General features: G+C 38.6%; 1 protein-coding gene across 1 annotated transcript; it reads right to left on the bottom strand.

The window, feature by feature from the left end:
* Window positions 1-4,439: 4,439 nt before the first annotated feature.
* Window positions 4,440-20,666, bottom strand: MASTL (microtubule associated serine/threonine kinase-like). The gene is made up of 12 exons (XM_008935959.1): window positions 20,574-20,666; window positions 18,881-19,018; window positions 17,443-17,582; window positions 16,565-16,653; window positions 15,160-15,266; window positions 14,692-14,824; window positions 13,936-14,108; window positions 11,579-12,808; window positions 9,456-9,594; window positions 6,367-6,480; window positions 6,179-6,280; window positions 4,440-4,597 (listed from the first exon to the last, which is right to left on the bottom strand). The coding sequence occupies exons 1-12, from the start codon at window positions 20,664-20,666 to the stop codon at window positions 4,440-4,442; spliced, it is 2,616 nt and encodes an 871-aa protein (XP_008934207.1).
* Between the last annotated feature and the right edge of the window lie 66 nt (window positions 20,667-20,732).

Here is a 20,732-nt window from a genome sequence, read left to right as displayed (position 1 = left end):
CTGTTGTCAGTCTACATCAAATTAAAATAAGATTTAATCTAGCCCTAATCTGTTGTGGACTTTTCCCAAGTCATGTTATGAAAAATACCTGTTCTGGTATTTCTTTCTCTCTTATCCTTCTACTTTTCAGCCAACTTCAGTGCTGGTTTTTTTTTTTTTTTTTTTTTTTGTACAGAGTATTTATTAACCAATCTACAGAGAGTTACAACCTTGTGAAGTGTGCTTGACTTAAAGCACGTTTTACACTTAATTTTAAAATAAATTAATATATGTTATAAATCTCTGGAAAGGGAAAATGCACTAAGATTTGATGGAAAACGAAAACATGCATTTGCTATTAAAGAATTGCATCATGAACAGGTTACATTAAGATCTGAATCTTTAGAAATTTCACCATATTATTGATGCGTTTTCATTTTCCAGCTGGACTACATCTTACAAATAATTTTTTGAGAAGTTTTTTTTGTCCTTCTTGAAAATATTTTATAGTTTAGGAAACATTTTTCTTACAAACTATACTGTATAAAAATGTAATCAAAATTTAATTTGTTTTACCAAAGCATTTTAATCTTGCCTTTAGTTAAGTGTGTGGAGTTTTTAAGAGTTGCTTTCCCTGCTTTCAATTTTCTGATTGTAAAGCTGAATTAAAAAATAAAATGGTCAGAACCTCTTTGAAGATTGCTGTAACACTCAAATGATTTCACATACCATGAAGGGTGCTGAAAACTCAGGTTTGAACAAAGCTTCTGCTGGAAGGGAAGTTCTGCTGTGAGCTGAAGCCGTTGTGCCTGTAGCTTGAAGTTCCTGGAGTAACTGACTTATAAACAGATAGGAATTACAATGCAGGAAGGACACTCTAGCTTGAAGGTCATTTTAAACCACAAGAATCAAACCTCCTGAAGCAGCACATCCTCTGCCAAGATGAAGCACCCTGGAGTGCCTCCTCCCCCAGTCCATAACCATGTTACAAGTAGGTATCTAGCTTTTAGAGATGGTACAGACATTCCCAAAGGTACTAAACTGTTAACTTCCCAATGAAATAAATGTAGGCATGGGCCATTCCTTGTTATTTATTCATGTTTCAATAAAACAGTCCCTTAATATTTTGTATTTTATCTTGAACTTTCTTCATGTTTAAGGAAGTGCTGTACCCTGGATGCTTTGGCTCTATAGAAGAGCCTGCTGGTTACATCTTGAAGGTAAGGGAAAAATGATTTTTTTTAAAAAATAATTTGCCCAGGTACAAAGAGAGACAGCTTTAACTTGGAGAAAATGGCATAAACAGATCCCTGGAGCTCAGAACTGGGAGATGGTGTCCTGGCTCTTGGACTCCTCAGGAGGACTGGCAGTCAGAGCAGTACTGGAAACATTTAGACCCAGCTCAAAATTGCACTTCTGAAAGACATGTCCATCTAGTTGCTCGAGGAAGTTTGATTCATTGCAGGAAAGCATAGGTTTGCTCTGGGTGAAGCCAGAAGGGAAATGATCTGTGTACTGATAGGTACTGAGCTGAGAGAACCAGAACAGAGCCAGGGGTCAGTGCATGTGGGCCTCGGCCACTCTCAGGGCCCTCTGTCTACCCCCTGCTCTGGTCCTGCATGAACACAGCAAGTGGAGACTGCAGTGACCACTGCAGGAGGGTGACAGCAAGTTACAAACTGAAGGGTCTACACACCTGGATTAAGAAGTACTAGGTACTTCCCTACCTCCAGTAGCTGTCTTTGTGTAAAAATTCACTTCCCACCCCCCATCAATGACAAAAAATAACAAATATGACAGTTTAAAGATTAAAAAAATGCAGAAGCAAGCAATAGCAAGACTGTGGTATTTTATTTTATATAATTACACAAAAGTTTGCAAAGTAAAGTTTTTGAGACTGGAGAGGAAAAAATAATTTTTCTATATAAGTAACCTACATAAACCTGATCTTGCTGAAACTGGAACCTACTTGGCTGAATAACCCATGGCAGCATTTCAGTACCTTGGCCTCCAAAAATGATGGACAAGCCTAACAAGAAGGTAGTGGGAGCAACAGTTGCCCAAGACTTGCTATTTCTGTATAACAAAGTGCAACAGTCACTGATTTGCCCAGTTTTTGAGCACATTTCTGTCAAGCCAATAGCAGATAAACTGTCTCCCAGGAGAAGCTACAGCACTGTATGTAGGTTATGCACTTAAAGTTTAGGCCTTCAAGACACACCATGTAAGAGCTAGAGGACTGCCACAGCTTCTAAGGACCAGAAGCTTTTGCCAGCTTACACAAATCTTTGTAGTTGATTACTAATGAGAAGAAACTGCAAATATCTTTCAGCTACTACATTATAGCTTTCTGTACTTTCCTCTGTAGTAGTCAGTTCAAGCAATAAGTGAGGCAAAACCAATGGGATTGTGAGTAGACAAGGGATTCCATGCTGAAGAATAAAGCCAGGATCCATCTTTAAGAAAACACACAGAAGCCCAAACCCACAAACAGAACCACACTGCAAACCCCAGCCATCAACTTGTGAAATTCAGCTCCATGGTTGCTACAACCAGGATAATGGCAGGATCCAGGAGACAGGGGGTGTTGCAGGTCTTCAGGGAAATGAACGGGCCAGGACAGCAGTGTAGGGATAACTGTTTACCTGAATTGTTCTGTTTTGTTAGTTGGCCTATTTATTGTTCTATAGAATTCATGGTTTTGTGTTGCATCATAAAGATATGGTAGAAGAACCATAATTTTAATTTAGAATCAGATTCTTGTAAGTTTTGGGGTTTTTATAAGAACAAACCTAGTAAAAGTTAAAAAGACTATGTGTAATGTTTTGGTGTGCTGTTGTCTTTAGCTCTATGTACATGAGCATGAGATTACCTAAGACTTTTAAGTAGTTTTGTTCATTGTGATTGGTTAAAAAAAAAGGTTAGAGTCAAATTTTTGACCCTTGCAGCCAATTAAGAATTATTTCAAGGGGTTAGAGGTTATCTTTAAAACATCACATAAGTGTAATTTATTTTCTACCTTGAGGGGAATGTATTCTACCACAAAATGGGAACAGGTTGTAACCACTTGTGACATACTGAAGACAAAGTGCTGTTGTGGTGTTCAGTTCTAAAGTGTGTTAGGATATCGTATGGAATATTTTCCTCAGCATGAAACATTCATTCTTGTAGGACCAGCTTTCTTAAACCAGATTACTAGAAATAGAATAATAAATTGCATAAAATACCAGTGATTACTTAAATCAAGGTACACTCCTCTCAGTTTGTATTCTAACTATACAAAGGAAAAAACAGTAAAGAACTTCTCATCACATTCAGATATTGTTGTCTATGGATACATTTGATTGTACCTTTTTCATGTAACAATTTCAGTAAGATTCAGTGATTTAGGAGTCTTCTGAAACTGAAATCCTTAGCAAAGGGAGTGAGAGTCACTTTATACTCCACAACTTGCCAAGATTTCGGTTTCACTGTGTTTGAGTTACCACACCTAGAGCTGGGATTTGTCATTCTGAGCCATTAAGAATTCTCTCTTTTGGTCCTTCTAGGAAACTTTTTTTCCACCATTCCTATTGCCTTCCTAGCTGCCCGAGGGGACAGCAGGAAACCTAGCAGCTGCTGTTTGCTCAGAATTCCATCAATGAATCTTGTTTTCCAGGAAGCAGGGCAATGAAGGGACAACTCACTCCCTCTGCAAGAAGGATCAGTTTATGAGGCTCAAAAGCCACTAGTCAAAAATCACTAGCAAAACACTGGCTTCTGGCATGTAGCCACTGGCTGGCACTGCCAGCTACCACCAGTGATCTTTAGCTAACAAGTACAAGCCTGAAATATCTTCTGTGAGTCAGCTGAGAAAGATACCTATGTAAGAAAAATACTGAAGATAATATAAACAGAATTACCCATAAATACATCTCAAACCTAGCAGATGCAAGCTTGTGTTGCATTTAAAAATAGATTTAAATACTTCCCTCTAATTAGGATTTATAATACTCAATGCACATTTGTAACTGAAGTTCTGTAAATGATTTGGTTGTGAGGTTACAGAACAGCCTGTTAATTTGCAATACATAAGTTATAATTGGATACAATTAGCATGAATTTGTGTCCTTCCCCTATTACATTTAACTGGGAAATGACTTCACACCTAGCTGAAGTTATTCATTGCTATTAAAAAAAGCCCCATCGGTGCCAAGTGTCATTAGTGCCCAGATACCCAGCGCCGTGGCCTCTTTGTAAGGTGCAGTAAGGGAGACAAAACCTGGCACAAAAGCACTGGATACCAGCTGAGCTTCGGACAGTAGTTTCACTTGAGAATGAAGGATACAGTATAATAAAAGCAGACTGATAACTTAAAACACATTATAAATTTGGCAAGGAAACGCAGTCAAGACCAAACTAGTGTTGTAAGACAATCTGTAAGTGTGCAAAGACATGAAGAAAGTTCACTTATCTTGATCCTATAAGCTAAATCCAGACACAGTCAGGTGCTGAGCATTATTCCTGGCTTCAAAGTAAGAGGTGTCCGTTTCGTCGTCTGGCTGAGGTATGAAGGGCATGGTTTGGTTCTGTAGGTTATCCCAGTCCACGCCGTGGAAGAGGGGGTGATGTTTCAGTTCTGAAACAGAATGTCATACAGGCATTATAAGCTCCATTTTGCCCAAGCCCCATAGTCACTTGGCTCCCTTGGTGCCTAACTGTCAGTAGATTTGATCTATTTTGTGAATTTCCAAAACAGCAAAAAGTGGAAACTGCAACTGGGGTTTGATTATCCCCAACCTCAGTGGGATCACACGATCACTGTGCCCACCAACCATCTTCCTCTAGTTGGAGAGCCCATTCTACACAGCACACATGGTGCGTCAGAGGTGCCCCAGGAGCGTTTCTCATGAGAGGGCACCACTGACATTTTATGTGTTGCCTCAAAGTCTGTTTCTAATTTTGCCAAAGATCTGTGCAGAGTAGACAGGTGGGAGTCACTCCCACCCTTCTCCACTCCAAGCCATCCACATTTTGCTAGCTCATGAAGCAGTCCTCCCCTGCTCTGTGCAGTCTTCTGGCCTACCACAGGACACAATAGTACCACACACCACCAGATTCCTGCTTCCCACCCTGAAGATGGGATAACTAACCAAGCTGCACACTGTTCTGACTGAAGAACTCCCTTGCCCTGTCTGTTCTGACCAGAAGGTGAGTTCCTGGCACACAGGATCTTTTGCATCTTCTGCATAACTTGCAAACACCACTCCCTGATAAAAGTGGCACCTTTTCAGCTGAATGGGATAGAAAACCATGATTTTATCAGCTGCACCACAAAAATTGAAAGCAAACAAAAAAACAGGACAGGTAAAAAATAAATAAATAAATAAATAATCGCATTTAGAAAGAGGTGGAAGTTGGACCAAGAAAAACACTCACTACCAATTTTAATTTTAAACACATACCACAGGCTTTTAGCTGATAAACAACTGTCATTGTCTTGCTGTCTATTTCTGCATTCCCTGATCAAATAATATAACACAATATTAAAGGTTTTCAGACAAAAGGCAATAAATCAGAGGGTTATTCTTTAACTCCAAATTGCTTCAGCAGCCATACGTGCAGCAGGACACTGCACAGATCCACCATCTCAGAACTGTGTGGAGTTCTGCCCTTAACTACCCTGCATGCTGAAAGCTGCTGTCAGCTGCAAACATGAGCAGACTTCATGGTCTTTTCCACAAAAGTATTACACTTGTATCATAGCTGGCGGTCAGCTCCAGCCCACATCTCCAAAGAGGGTGGAGTAAGCCAAACCTAAATTCTGTATACTGTTGTCTCCTGCCAAATGCTGCTTTACAGCACAGGCAGAATAGAGAGACTTTGTATATATTGTCTAACTCTGTTCTACACATTCAGTAAAGGCAGGCTGATTCCTAAGAAAAAGATGCATTGAATTAACTTTTGTAGGAGGCTTTTAATCAAGGTTCCCAAAAACAGTCAGGTCAAAGACCCAAATATTTGTTTCTGGACTAGGTAAGAGTGAGGTTTGGTACATCAGATGTCAAATGCAAAACAATAGTTCAACTTAATAATCTTAATAAACAAACAAACTTAAATAGCCATTAACATTTATTAGTCTAAGTTTCAGGAGAAGGACATCACTACTTTGAAGTTTTTAAGTTAGTTGCAAAGACCACAAGAGAATTTTAATACTAACCCTTCAGTCCAGCTCTGTTAGTACTGTCTGTTGTTAGAAGAATATCTATTGCATTTTGGGCGTTATCAGACAGCTTTTCTTCACCCTCAGGCCAGGGAATATCTACAGAGATGCAGATGAGTCAGTAACTCAAGTCATAAAACAAATATTAGAAATGCATACTTTCCCCAATTACTGAAACAGATTACCTCTTTTCAAAATATTTTGGAAGACTTGTGTTGGTGTTTCATCATTAAAAGGTGGAATTCCTGTTAGAAACTCAAACAGACAAACTCCAAGGGCCCACCAGTCCACAGCTGAACCTGGTAAAAGAAATCCAGGTCATTACACTAACACAAAGGTTTGAATCATATTTGCAAAGATTTGAAGTTTAGCCACAGCAGAAATTGAGGAGTCTTTAAAACCTGCAAAATTTCTTGGAAATTAAGGAAGTAGCAAAGTAAGTAAGTATAATGATATAATCATGCAGAAGATAAAAATATATCAAAGGGCTATTTAAAGCCAGTCTGCTCCTTAATTCATTATAGATGATACCAGGGATTACTAACAAAATCAAGGGGCCTCTTAAAAACAAATTACCAGTTCTCATCACAGAGAATCCAGGAGCTGACTTCTCCAAGAGACTGTTTCGTGATGAGAAACAGTTGTCTAACAACTGCTCTAGAGCCTGGATGAATGTTCTGTCTTGTAACCTGCATCTTCCTCTCGGTTTTGAGAGGACTACAAGAATTAAAACTGTTGAGCTTAATCTTCATTTGTGTAAATTTATGTCAAAGTATTGAAGGCAACTTGCAGCGATGAGCCAGCTTGCAAGAAGCTGGGATTACTTTCCATTACTCTGAAGATGATAAGGGCAATGCATAGTTACTAATCATCTTTCCTTTATTATTAAATCATTTCGGTTTTCCATGTTCCTTTTTTCTTTTTCCAAAACCATTTTAGTAACCTACTTAAACACAAGCAGGCAAAGCAATCCCAGACACCACTGCATGCATTCTAAGCGTTCTGCATCTTTAAGCCATGCCCACTCCACTGTACAAACAGAAGACACATTAGCTGAAAAAAAAAAAAAAAGTCAAGTCTTTGGAAGAGTGACTTGTTTTTTTAACAAGTTTTTCCTTGGCTTTTTGGCATATTAAGAAAGACACCTCCAAGTTAAAAAAACCAAACATTTTAAGCCATTACAAAGGACTTGACTAAATTTAGAAATGCTGAAAACTGAAATGGGTAACTAGTAATCTAAGGCACTGTCAGTGCCTTTGAAGTGCGGTACGAGTGCCCCACCAGGCGAGCACATCCAAGCAGTCAGATCACATCCCCTGCGCAGGATGGTCACATAAAACGCTCCCAGCGCCAGCCAAAGTCTAATGAGATCACAACTCTGATCAATGTAGTAACAGGTTTTGGCAGTGATTTTTCCCATCCAAAGTTGAGCTAAATACTACATTAACTCCTACCCTATCCCTGCTAAATCACATCTATCAATACTTGAAGCAAGAAACAGAAATACCAGTTCTTTTGCACCTGAGCCCTCTCTGCCTGCACACGAGGCAGATCTGACTGGTTGCATTAAGTGAAAGGAAACGGTAAGAACAAGTTTCTCTGCTTTATATTCTGTTACAGAATGTCTTTAAGAGTATTGACTTTGCCCCTGAAATATAGGCTTAAGTGGGATTTCTGACACCTAGTCACAGTGACATTGACATTCCCTGAATCTTCTGTGGAAGCATAACACATTCTTATATGGAGGGCATATTGGACATCTCTTTCTACAAAAACTTTTCAGCCAAACCATTTTCTTGGAAATGGTGATCTAGTTATACTTTGACTGTTCCCAGTTATGCTGAACACTCCATTTCCACACAGTATTTAGCAAACTCACCAGAAATCAGATTCCCTGCATATGAAAAGACAATGAAGCAAGAACATTACAATTATTGCAAAAAACTCTAAGAAATACCAACATCAAATAGGATTCTCTGAAGGTATAGGAATGCAGATTTTTTTTTTCTTAAGGTAGTAACTCAACAATAATGAAAGATAGCAATGCTAAGTCTAAGTTAGAAACAAAAAATAGTTTTGTAACATGATTATAGTTAAGGCTTACAACTACATTTACAAGCAAGTCAACACCACCAGAAATATTTAGTGAGAGAAAGTTTTGAGTTCCAAAGACAGGAAACCTCTGGCTTTGATGAAGGTAACTGGAGATATGACATTTCCCAGGATAAGTCCCTTTGCAAATTATTGCTGAGGTCCTGAAAACACTCAACTTCCACATTGTCTAAGTAGCACTGATGACATTTCCAAACTATTACCTAGTTTTAATGCCTGCCAAATAACCAGGATTCCTAAACAGAAGTGCAAAACAACTACACAGGCTTAGTAATTTTAGTCTTTAAACTGTTAATCTCCACGCAGTTTAAGTTAATGTGTATTGGCTGCACACAGCAGAATTTTATGCTTCCACATGTTAGCGATTGCTATTTCTCAATGAAGATCTTGCATAATATTCTTAAGACTATTAGCTCTCCAAAATAAAAGTATACTTTTGAGATGGAAATATATTTGTTGTATTTATAATTGCATCAGGGAAACATTGCATTTATTTTTGTTATTGGTTCTTGCAAGTTAGCAGGAGAATATTTCAGACTTTTTGTTGATCTCAGCAGAGCTCAGGACTTGAGCCAAAGAAATGCATATGCTTCAAAGTTGTGCTATTTTATCTTTTTACAGTAATTTGCAAAAAAAAATAATTCTGATGGTTGCTACTGTCCACTTATATGGAAGATCCTGACAGAAATCTGAAGTGTTTCACGAGGTCACTCAACTCAATAACAGATTTTAATGCAACATTATAAAATTGTCTGGACGTATATAGAACTAATATCCATAAACATGGAACACATTCCAAGAAAAACTGGAGGCTTAATCCTTTCATACTAAGTTCCACTAATATTTTGACCCCCTCCCCACTCTGAAGAATCTTTAAGGACTGTCAGTATGACCAAGCTGTGATAACTAAGACCCACGAGTTGCAGGCTGCCCAAAGCACTAGACTCAAAGCAGGCAAGGCTGTGTGGGACAGTCAAAGCCTCTGGTCCCAGGAGAAAGGTAACTGCTGACGCAAACACAGCGATCCACACGGGCAAAAGCTAAAGCTAGGGATTCTTAGAGCATTCACTGCTGTGCTACTTGAAGAGTTGAGAGCTCTGGAGACATTTAGAGATGTAAAAGTCACCTTTCAAGTATTTACAGACTCCACAGTTTGTCTTACCATGAGGCTTTGTCAAAAGCAGCTCAGGTGCCAGGTAGTCTGGGGTTCCTAGGATGCGTTCACCTTCTGCTGGGGCAGCTCCTCTTCTCACACTCTTTGGAGTCCTATATGGTGTGCCAGCATCTCCCTGACGAGGTGTCTTAGAAGCAGCAACAAAGATGTCAGATGTCAAACAGAGCCAGAGGAGAAACTCTCATCTCCAGGTTTAGCAATGGATATAACAGCTGACACTTCAAGTCAAGAACATGTCACAAAATGTACATTGCCTAAAAAAGTGTGTAAAATGTGCTTCCATCTCTTCCCCTCAACCATCTTGAGCTATAAAAGATTAACCATTACATACTGTAAGAAAAATTTTCCCTTAACTTCTTCCTCCAGGATCAAATCCACAAGTAATATCTCAAAATAACCCCAAGCCACCACACCAAACCCAACCCCAACCAATCTTTAACTCCTCTTTCAAATTCAAATCTGAAGAAGATAACCTACTAAATGGAATGTCAAAATAGCCTTCAATTTTAGCTGAGTTCTTAATATTCGTCAATGAGAAGTAAGCACATATGTCAAATACCTGTAAAACAAGAGAATCTTGACTTCTTACATATATTTTGAGTATGCGTGGTATGCAATATCAAATGAGTCCTATATTGCTTAACTTGCATCACACAGGTTGCACAATGCCTATGAATGCATATGAAGTTCTGCTCAAGTTATAATTTGTGACTATCTACAGCCACATAAACCTTCTGAACATAATTTGGTATATTGTTTGAAGAAAAAATACGCAAGCTTACAAAGAAATCAATAAATCCTCACAGCCAATAGGCTGACTACAACAAAAGATTTCCTGTTATGACCTGGAGATACTACTAAAGTACTTTGCAGACTGTTTATTTTTCAGTATATCCTTAATTCCCATATATCTGGTACAATTTGGTTTCCAGCTTCAGTGCATCAGAGATTAGTTATCACTATGCCACAAAAGCTACAGAAATCACTATTAGAATAGAAAACAGGTAATCAGACTGCAACGGTGTGATTTTAAAAAGAATCACAAAAACATACAAAAAAGGTACCTACCTGTTCAAATCTAAGTTACAAAAACATGTAATGTCACCAGTCGTTTATTTCTCATGAGATGAAGCACATCCTATCCTGACTCCATTTCAGCTGAATGCAAGCTAAGTTTCATAGTCAGTTCAAATTTGATGCAGATGAAATAGAAGCTAGCAATTCAGACAGACATCAGAAAAAAGGTGTCCCCAAAAGTAACATTTTGAACAGCTCCTTTTGGTATGTAGGCCAAATCATCCAACACACCACCAGTTCTGTCAGAAAGCTTTAAAACCTTCTACTAGAACTTATGTAACCAGATGAAGGTCCTGTAAAGCTACGCTCAAATGAAAATGGAAGCGCTGATTGAAAAGTATACTTTTACTTCTCCCACTTGGAGGCTCTAATTTACTTTAGGCCAGTAAGATTTTAACTTACTATCAGATGGGTTAGCAAGGTCAAAGCAAAAACCTTCATAATCTGCAAGCTGCTGTTACTATTTACATCAGTCTTTGTAACAGGCTTGTAATTGGTACTTGACAGCACACATTACACTGTTGCTTTTACAGGGATAAAAAAAAGAAAGAAAACAGCAAGCACAAAAGCAGTTACTGGTAGATGAACAGCATTTGCAGACCATCTTGGGAAGGATGCAGAATTTAAAAAAGAGTAACAAAAAAAAAAAAACAAAAACACACCTCAAACACTTCTCATTAAGTCAGGAAACCTGTAATTGCTCTGGGGAAGTATCACACTGCACTAGAAAGAGGCCAGAGAAGAGAGCAGGGGCTGTCCCTACCTGCGTGCCGGAAGGGCGCAAGGGTTACTCAGAGAGTTGGACAGAGGACGCACGTTGAGCCAGAGGCAAACCCGTGGACATGCAATTATTGCTAAGCTATTACAGAAATGGCAGCTTGGACCATACAAGTGCAATAAGTGAAAGCCTGTCAGGAAAGGTCACTTTGACAGACTACAAACTACTTCAATCTCTCCTAAATTAACAACTGAAATAATTTCAGATCACTGATGTCCAACACATGCACAAAGTTTCTGCGTGTCTCCTTACATACCTGATAGGCCCTGTATGGTCTTCCTTTCTGTAATGGAGTAATAGCTGTTGGGTAAGAGCCACTACAAGCAGGTGAAAGATCCATTATATCCAAGGAAGTCATGCTACATGGCTCAGATACGTTGGATATATTAATTGGACTATTATAACTTCGAAAAACAACGGCATTTTTCTTGGAGACATTCAGTGCTTGGATCAATTGTTCTGAAGAAGATACTGTGTCAAGGTGAGTTTCTTTCACATGTTTCTGTTCATTATCCTTTACAGGATGCAACACCTCAGAGTCCTGGACACTACGTGCTTCCTCTCCAATTTGCAAGGCACCCTGGGACTCCGGTGACGTTATTAGTGTGCCTTCTGGTTTTGCTTCCTCAAATGAGAGATCTTTAACACTTTTGTCCAAGTCTAAAAGCTGCTTTTCTAAATGGCTTTCTGTAACAGACATGTCAAGAAATACATCAGAATCCACACTGAGGATTCCTAAAGGTTTTTCATCATCAGTGCCTAAAAGACTCGAGTTCATGTACTCTTTTTTATCATCTCTTTCACAGTCTGCATCCAGGTCACACATAAGATTTTTGGCTATAATTGGAGCAAGTGATTTTTCTACTGTTTGCTGGTTACCAATAGAATTCTTAAGTTCTTCCTTGCTTTTGCAGGTGCCATGTAGGCATCCATCACCACAAAGCATTAAGGATTGAATTTCTGTTGTCAAACCTGTCCTTTTGTTTGCTGGAAATTCTGAGATCTGACAGCCACGTTTATATTCTGCATTGCTTTTTTTAACATAGTGAAGTTCCTGACAGGGACTAGTGTCAACTAATTCAAAGCTTCTTTTTACACCAGGCTTCTCAAAAATTTCTCTCTCTTTGATACACTTGACAGGCTCAGAAGGTGACTGAGGATGACTGGCAGTTTCTGCTGTTCCATTAGTCATCTCTTTTTTACTTTCAAAGATGTTTTCTTCCAAAATCTTATTTTCAAAAACACATTTTCTGACTATGCTTTTTGCATCCAGTGTGGTCACAGGAGTATCGGTTATATCAGTATGTTCACTCCCCAGCTTCTGCCTACTGCCAGAATCGTTGCTGCTGAAGGGAGAAATAGACTCTAGTTCTTTTTTCTTGAAAACAGTAATACCTTTGCTCTCTGAAAATTCTCCATTTGAAAGGGGAGTTGACCCTCTGTTACTTGTTTTGCCTGTTGGAGAACATGGTTCATCTTCACTTTGCTGTAAATGAGCAGATTAAGACTTGAGTATCAAGAAAAAGAGGATTACAGCATTATAGAAATACGTCCTTTATGAAAGTGGAAATAAGGTCTTTTAAAGAACTGCAAATTTGTAAGCATTACCTTCACATTATAACCACTAGTAGTGACAAATGTGACATAACATGTTCAAAAAAACTCAAAACTAAGTCAGGGATAACTTGACTTTATAGAACGTAAAATAAGCTTGCTAGAATATAATAAAAAATGGAGTAATTTAAAATGCCTAAGGATGAAGAAATATAGCAATTAAAGTTGTATTTCTTAAATTAAACTAGGTAAGTTCTCAGTTTCCAGGAAACCCAAACCAAAAGAACCCCTTCATAGTACCCAGAGACATATTATACCTCAAATTTTACTTTTGTCATATTATTCCTACTTTGGTAACACAATACTGGGAAATGGACAGATGAAACAATCAAATTGCTTTAAACATAAATCTTGTGTGTGATCTAAATAAGAATTGTGGCAAGAGACCAAATAGCACAGCAGCATTTTCTTTTAGGTCTGTATTTGTCCAGAATTTCCCCTATGTTAAACTATTAATGAAAGTATTTTGTATCAGCTGTAGTTACTGGTGTTAGGTTAGTAGGTGCAAAAACCTTCAGTAATATAAACTCTACACTTCAAACTTCAACTAGCTATTAAAAAATGAAAAAAGTTTATTCTTTTTCCCAAGTTCTGTTTTTAAAGAAATGTTCTGTCTGCATGCTGAGCTAATAAATGCACAGGGATAAGGTCAGCTTCCAAATAGCTCTCCAAATAGTGCTTCCAGCACTACCCACCTTGTGAAGAACAGGGCTAAACAAGTGCTGTTCAGTAGAAGCCTCCTTTTCCTCTCCTCTGCTGCAAGCTAAATGGCATTCACTTCTCCTGTTATGTTGCACAGGACTACTATTTACTTGAAAAAATAATACTATGATCCAAAACTCCTACTCAGCAAGGATTACAACCCCTATTCCTTCTTCTTTAGGAAGGCTTCTCTATACTTGAAATAACTGGGGGAAGTAAGTAGAGGAGATCTGCAACCATGTATATACAAGTACAAGCTAATTTTAATTTATAGTGGAAAAATAAAACAGTCCTGACCTCTACGTCCTTCTCCCACCTGGGACTGCTGCAGCATTCCGATTCCATACTGGAAAAGTATGTGTGCAACTGACTGCTAGCACTGGAGGTATCAAACCTTCTGCCTGACTGAAGTACAGTAGGAGTTAAACTTCTCACTGGTGTCACAGGAGCTAATTGAGAATTATCAAGATCTTGAAAGAAAAGAAAAAAGAAAAATCAAACCTTAATAGAAATAGGCAACATGTACTAACAGGCTTCACACTATGTCAAGCTTTCAAATTAGAGAAAGCTATGGAAAGCAACACATGACATAATTCCTCTTGTCATCTTCCTCACACAGTCAATTCACTCATTTTTTTGAAGTGGGGACTTGGTAAGAATTTAAAAGCAATACGAACATTATCACCATAAGAGCCTTCTTTCTCACTTTAGGTTAGAAACGAGAAAGCAGCAAGATAAGAGAATTTAAATCAAAGCACACATTGCTATGTTAAATCATTTAGTGAAAGTATGCCAAGAACTTACACTATTGCTGTAAAATCTTAATGGCCTGTTTTTAATTCAGTTGGCTACATATTTGAGAAATATCAAAAGACAGCATACGTAGTGTAGGTGAAAAAACACCAGACCTTAAGTACTGGAGGAACAGTAAACAGTAAGACACTGATGGACACACACCTTTATGAAGTGGGTCCAACCTACTCACATAAAATTAAGAGATCACAACATCACTACAGCCAGACCATTACTCAGTTCAAGGCTTAGTATACTCACATGTTTTGAATAATTTCTTTGAAAGAAGGGTATTTTCCTTTTGGACTACAGGCAAGGGAGAAAGGACTCCATGCAGACTGTCAGCTGACTGACTGGAACTGCGCTCTGGCACCTTCATTCCAGCAGGGGTATACTATCAAGCAGGAACAATCATGGTTAAAAAAGTTAATGAAGCCTAAACAAAACATCCAGGGTTGAGAGTGTAACTTCACACGCTCTTTATTGCCTTTGTACTGCAACTTCGCCATGCCCATTTACTCAATTTCTTGAATCACAACTGATAGCCAGTAATTTGAAATATAGTCTGAGGTAATCACTTCAGAACTTCCAGGTAGTGTAAACATACTAAGTCTGTCTATCAGCTGACAGAAGAGGTGGAAGAGTAGCCTTACCACTCCCATTATTATATTTAATACAGTAAGTAAAGTAAAATAATTAAATACTTCAAAGACAGTGAAAATTACTTACAAAACCCAGGGAACTGATGAGTGACAACAGTTGTCCTGGAGTACGCGAGTAGCCTTGCTTTGGCTTTGCCATTGATGGTGTAGTAAGGATATCTATCATATTTATCTCTACAAACAGACAAAAATATGAAGCAGGTCTGTTTTCCTTTTACTATTCAATAACCAAAGTTACAGCCATTTACTTAAATTTTATCAAGAGGAGAAAACATTTGTATATTTATTCAGTATACGACTAAAAGAAGCCATGAAACTCAAGTGAAGAAATACCTATCCAAAAGCTCTCTCTTTTCAACGAAAGCTCTTTCTTCCTGTGCATCCATCATGGAATTACAGTTTATAAGTAAAGAAACTGTAAAAGTCCAATTTCTTTTCCAATATACTATGTTGGAAGTGTTATGCTTTCTAACTTGACAACCAGCTTTGGGTTTTAGGTAGCAATTCCAGCCTAAGGCCTGTGAGCTAAGATGGTAAATTTGATTCAAAGCTTACCTCTATTCACAAAAGAATCTCAAAAAAGCTACAAGTTTTTCAGAGGTGAAAATTTAACCTTAGATGCCATTTTTTACATATCATGTTCAACTAGACACAAATCATCAGAAATTACCAATTAAAGCAGTATATTGCAGAAAATACAGTATACTTAGGATTTCCCATTACGCTCCTAAAACTGTGGATTAGGAACTCCATAGAAAACTCTGAATTTCTACATTCCTTTAACTAGACAAAAAGGACATACCCACCAGCAGCCACCCCAAAACACTAAAGCGGTGCTCGGCAGCATTAGCTTGGCTGTTAAGGCTAAGGGCTTGGAGATGTGAACCAGTTCAAGAACTGACTACTCACCTTAAGACCTGCACAGCCTACTGCCAGGCAGCCATTGGACTATTCAGCACTGTTTTCTGCTACTTGAAAACAGAATGCTCCTATACTAAAGCACTGATTTCTAAGCTTCTGTCAGGGACTCACCACCTCCCCCTGTCCCTTACATTAATGTCTGGAATGTTCAGGATGAAAATTAATATATTCAAGGACATTGAGGAACATGCACTGAAAAAAGAGAAATAGCCAGAGGTATACCAAGAATTATTCATTCACCTTTCAAGCTCCTAGTGGACTTCATAGAAAACTTTTAAATCTATGCCTCTCAAGGGAAATGGGTCTAGATCATATTCCATACACCCTTGTCCCAAAGAATAAATATTTTAGTTTGTCAAGTGCAATGCAAAGAGCAGATTCTTTACTAGCATGTGCCTAATCAGTACTTACCTGCTATAACTTAGATATTAGTGAAACATTTAGGCTTAATTGAAAACTGCTCTCTGTGGGTATGTAAAGCATTCACAAATATGGGAACATGACACAGAAATATGTTCTAATACAACCAAAAGTATAGAGACAACTCTTACCTCTGTTCAGAGTAACTCTGGAAAGTCCAAAGTCTGTCAACTTTATATGGCCCTGATTAGAAATGAGCATATTGTCTGGCTTCAGATCCCTGAAGGGATGAATATAGTTGAAGTAAGCAAAAAGACAACTGAGCAACCCTCATGAAGTAGTTAACAAAAACACCAAAAACACTAAACACAAAACACTGATTACAGCTGTTTCTGAGAAACAACTCTTAGAAGATTTCAGATGGAGAAATACACAAAACCAATTAAGCGTATCTAGCATTAAGCATTTTACAGATGTCTCAGGCCTTGTAAAACCACCATGTGTGTCACATGAGGGACACACAAGTGTGAAACACATTGTGTTTCAGCAGGTTTAATGGTGTTCCTCACAAGTACTACCAATTGCAACATCAGTAAATGTGTAGTTCCTACATGTCACAGTGCACATGAAAGCAAACCTCTAGTAAGTTTTAATGTGTTCTCTGCAGTACTATGGAATGCAGCAAAGAACTCTCACTACAGGGGGAGCATTGAGAGTAGTCAATGCCCCTCTGTCCTACAGTTAGGTGCTTGGGCTATCCTGAGTGTTCCTGAACTAACAGTCATTTAAAAGCCACAAGAAGAAGGAACCTTCTTCCTTCTAGCACACCATGGCAGTGGGAGAAGAGCACACAGGCAGGAGAAAGCAGCAGGTATCTGCCTGCATAACATTACCAGTAGATTTTATTTTAGCTGTTGTTTTGCTGCAGTGCACACAGGCAAAAAGACCTTCCAGAAGCTCTAGCAAATGAGGTGGCTGTTACTATGAAATGATGGCCAGTTATGCCTTTCAGTGAAAAATTAAAAAGCCAAACAAAATACTTATTTGTAATTAAAAAAAAAAGTTTTACCTGTGGATTATCCCATGCCTGTGAAGATAGTCAAGAGCCAATGCTGCTTCAGAAATGTACTTCACAGCCATTTCTTCATCAAAATATCCATAAATATGAAGAAGTGATTTGACATCTCCACCAATAAGGTACTCCATCACCTGCCATTCAAGTGTTTTAAATTCAATATTTTAAAACACACTTCAAATTCACAAGCAAAATATAAACCAGCTTTCACTCCTAGAAAAACAATTTCAAAGAGCAGAAGCTCATGGAAGATTCCTTGTGTGAACTGAATTTTCTGCAGAATACTTCTCACTTCAATAAAATAGTTAAAGCTTCAGAGGATATGGAACATTTTCTTTTAATAAACCATTTATTTGTGTTATTTGCCCGGCCTACTTTCTGTAGTCATCTCTGCAATAACTACTGCAGTTGGCTTTCTAAGGAGCTTCTGAAAGATTTCTGTATTATAGAAAAGAAACAGCATAGCACTTCTGTGAAACTCAAGGTCTGAAGCCAAAGACAACTGATATTTTGATTTCTGCAGAACATATACCTCAATGATTTTATTTTGCAAATGTTTATATACAATACTAAATTCAGACCTGAGCCTTGTGAAATAACCACAGATTTCCAGAAATGTATGTAGTAAAGGCTACTGTGCACTAAGACACAAAAAAGAGTTTTTAAAAAATACAGATTATGCAAACCCACCCATTATGGCCCATGTCATATTCAAGATAAAGGAAAAGTGAGCGAAGTTTCATAAACACACTCTGACTTGCTCTGCCTCACAGAGCAGTTACCAGAGATTTCAGGAGAATCATTTACACTCAAAATGCATTGAGCAGGTGGAGGCAGTGACCACGTCTCAGAATTTAATCAAGCTGCTCACTGTCTGTACTTACAGCAAACCAGAAAAATTACACTAGACCCTCTGTAGACAGTCTTAATCCATACTACCTCCACATGGAGGCGGTATACAAAACCATATTCAAGTCCTACATGGAGCACTGTGGAGTACAGTAGACTTGCACTTCGTTTTACCAGCCAGTTATCCTCTTGTCATCTAGGCCAACTACCACAATGGATTTTGAACACAGGCAACAAGTAAAACTGATTTCCTTTAAGTGAAGCACAGGGTTTCTCTCCATCGCCTGGATTCTATTGAACAGAATGGTCTCCTGTTTTGTTTTCCCCAAGATTTCTACATATTCCTAAAACAGATTAGCTATTAGAAGAGACTCTTCTTTAAAAAAAGGGAACACAGGTGGAAAGATCTCAAAGGTACCAGAAAAGAGAAATATTTCACTTGCTCAATCATTCTGCAAGTAATAAAGTAAAAGGGACCAGAGAATACCCATTTGCTACCATAAATACATTTTCAAACATGAATATAATTCCACATTCCATTTTCAAGACTATCATAAAACAGCACAGCCATTTATTTACTTACTAAATAGATGTTATTAGCTGACTGAAGTGAGTAGTATAAGTGCACAATGAAAGGACTTTTACTAAGAGCCAATGCATCCCTCTCTGCCTGGACCTGGTGAACCATGTTCTTGTTGATCATGTCTGCTTTTTTCACCACCTAAAAAACAAAACAAAAATCAAGTAGACAAACATTTTTATTTTCTCAACCCACAACTCTTCAGTCAATTCATTTATGGCTATACTGCAACTTTGCATACATATAAAACATAGCTATAAGTTCATATGCAGAATTTTAAACCACAGGTCATTAGAAAATATTTTCTGTGGAAAATTACATTCCACAACTACCATCACTATTATCAAAGTTGACACAAAAGAATCATCCAGAATATACAAAATGCATAGAACCACATTTTTAATAAGTACCTTAATGGTACAAATATTACACATGTTAAATGTTGTTGATGTGACTAATCCATAAACTTCACTACAATAGTGATAAAGGATTTACATGAGTTTTCACCTCAAAACGCTTGTAATAAAATAAATGTAAATAGACATATATAGCTCCAAAGAGCAATGATTTCACATTACAGTTTTTACACTTCCTTATGTGCACTATTCAGCTGGTTATATGCCTTTTAATTGCAAAGTCAAGTTGCACAAATCACTGGTAAAGTTTACTACTACTGACAAGCCTAGTTTTCAGTCCTTTGTATATTAACATAGAAAATACAACTTTTTTTTAAATGTGGACTCAGTAAAAATCCCTTTTATAATTTGAGCTCTTTGTACATCTCAGAGGCAGATTTTTCACTCATGAAGGACTGTGAGAACGCCCCCCCAGCAGCACGGTAGCTGAACATATTTGATTACAACAAGTATTTACAGGTAAGAAGCAATCAGTGCACTGAAACTTTGGAAGGTTTTTGATGTCGTTTCTTCAACATTTAAAGTACTTCCAAAACCAGTTGTCATTATGCCTTCTAATCAAAGGAAAACAGGCAAACAGGAATGTGAGGAGAAAGCTGAACGGAGCCTTGCAGACAGTGCATTTCCCAGGCTCCTGCCTTTCGGGCGCAGTGGCTCCCCGAAAGTCCAAGTGCCCCAAAGCAGGGGATTCATGTCATAGAATTCTTTGAGTTGGAAGAGACCTTAAAAGGCCATCTAGTTCAAGCCCCTGCAACAAGCAGGGACATCTCTAACCAGATCAAGCTGCTCAGAGCCTCAAGCCTGAGCTTGAATGTCTTCAGGGATGGGGCCTCCACCACCTCTCCTCACAGCCTGTTCCAGTGTTTCACTACCTTCAGAGTAAAGTCCTTCCTCCTAATGTCTAATCTAAATCTACCCTGCTCAAGTTTAAAAGCACTGCTCCTCATCCTGTTGCTGAGTGCCCTTGTAAACAGTCCTTCCCCAGCTTTCCTGTAGGGCCCTTCAGGTAGTGCAAGGACACCATAAGGTCTCCCTGAACCTTCTCTTCTCCAGACTGAACAACTCCAGCTCTCTCAGCCTGGCCTTGCAGGAGAGGTGCTCCAACCCTCTGATCATTTTTTGTGGCCGTCCTCTGGACCCTTTCTAACAGGTCTATGTTTTTCCTGTGCTGAGGACTCCAGAGCAGCACACAGTACTCCAGGTGAGGTCTCACCGGAGCACAGTAGAAGGACAGAATCACCTCCCTCCATCCGCTGGCTACACTCAATACAGCCCGGTACATGCATAGCCTCCTGGGCGCCCTGTTGGCTTACGTCCAGCTTTTCATCCACTAGTCTCTCCAGGTCCCTTTCCGCAGGGCTGCTCTCCGTCATATCACCCCCCAGCCCGTACCAATAACGAGGACTGCATCGGGGCAGCTCAGTGGCCTGCCGGGGCAG

The sequence above is a fragment of the Merops nubicus genome, unplaced genomic scaffold (genome assembly GCF_000691845.1).
Source record: "Merops nubicus isolate BGI_N331 unplaced genomic scaffold, ASM69184v1 scaffold44372, whole genome shotgun sequence".
NCBI lineage: Eukaryota > Metazoa > Chordata > Aves > Coraciiformes > Meropidae > Merops > Merops nubicus.
This window is presented reverse-complemented; position numbering and strand designations above follow the sequence as displayed.

What these genes read in the sequence shown, in the direction of transcription:
- MASTL (XM_008935959.1), bottom strand. Translation starts at nt 20,666, where the DNA reads ATGACGGAGAGCAGCCCTGCGGAAAGGGACCTGGAGAGACTAGTGGAT. An exon ending in AGGCATGGGATAATCCACAG is followed by an intron (nt 16,654 to 17,442) that starts GTAAAACTTTTT and finishes TCATCCCTTCAG; the next exon opens with GGATCTGAAGCCAGACAATA. An exon ending in CAGAGTTACTCTGAACAGAG is followed by an intron (nt 15,267 to 16,564) that starts GTAAGAGTTGTC and finishes GTCTGTTTGTAG; the next exon opens with AGATAAATATGATAGATATC.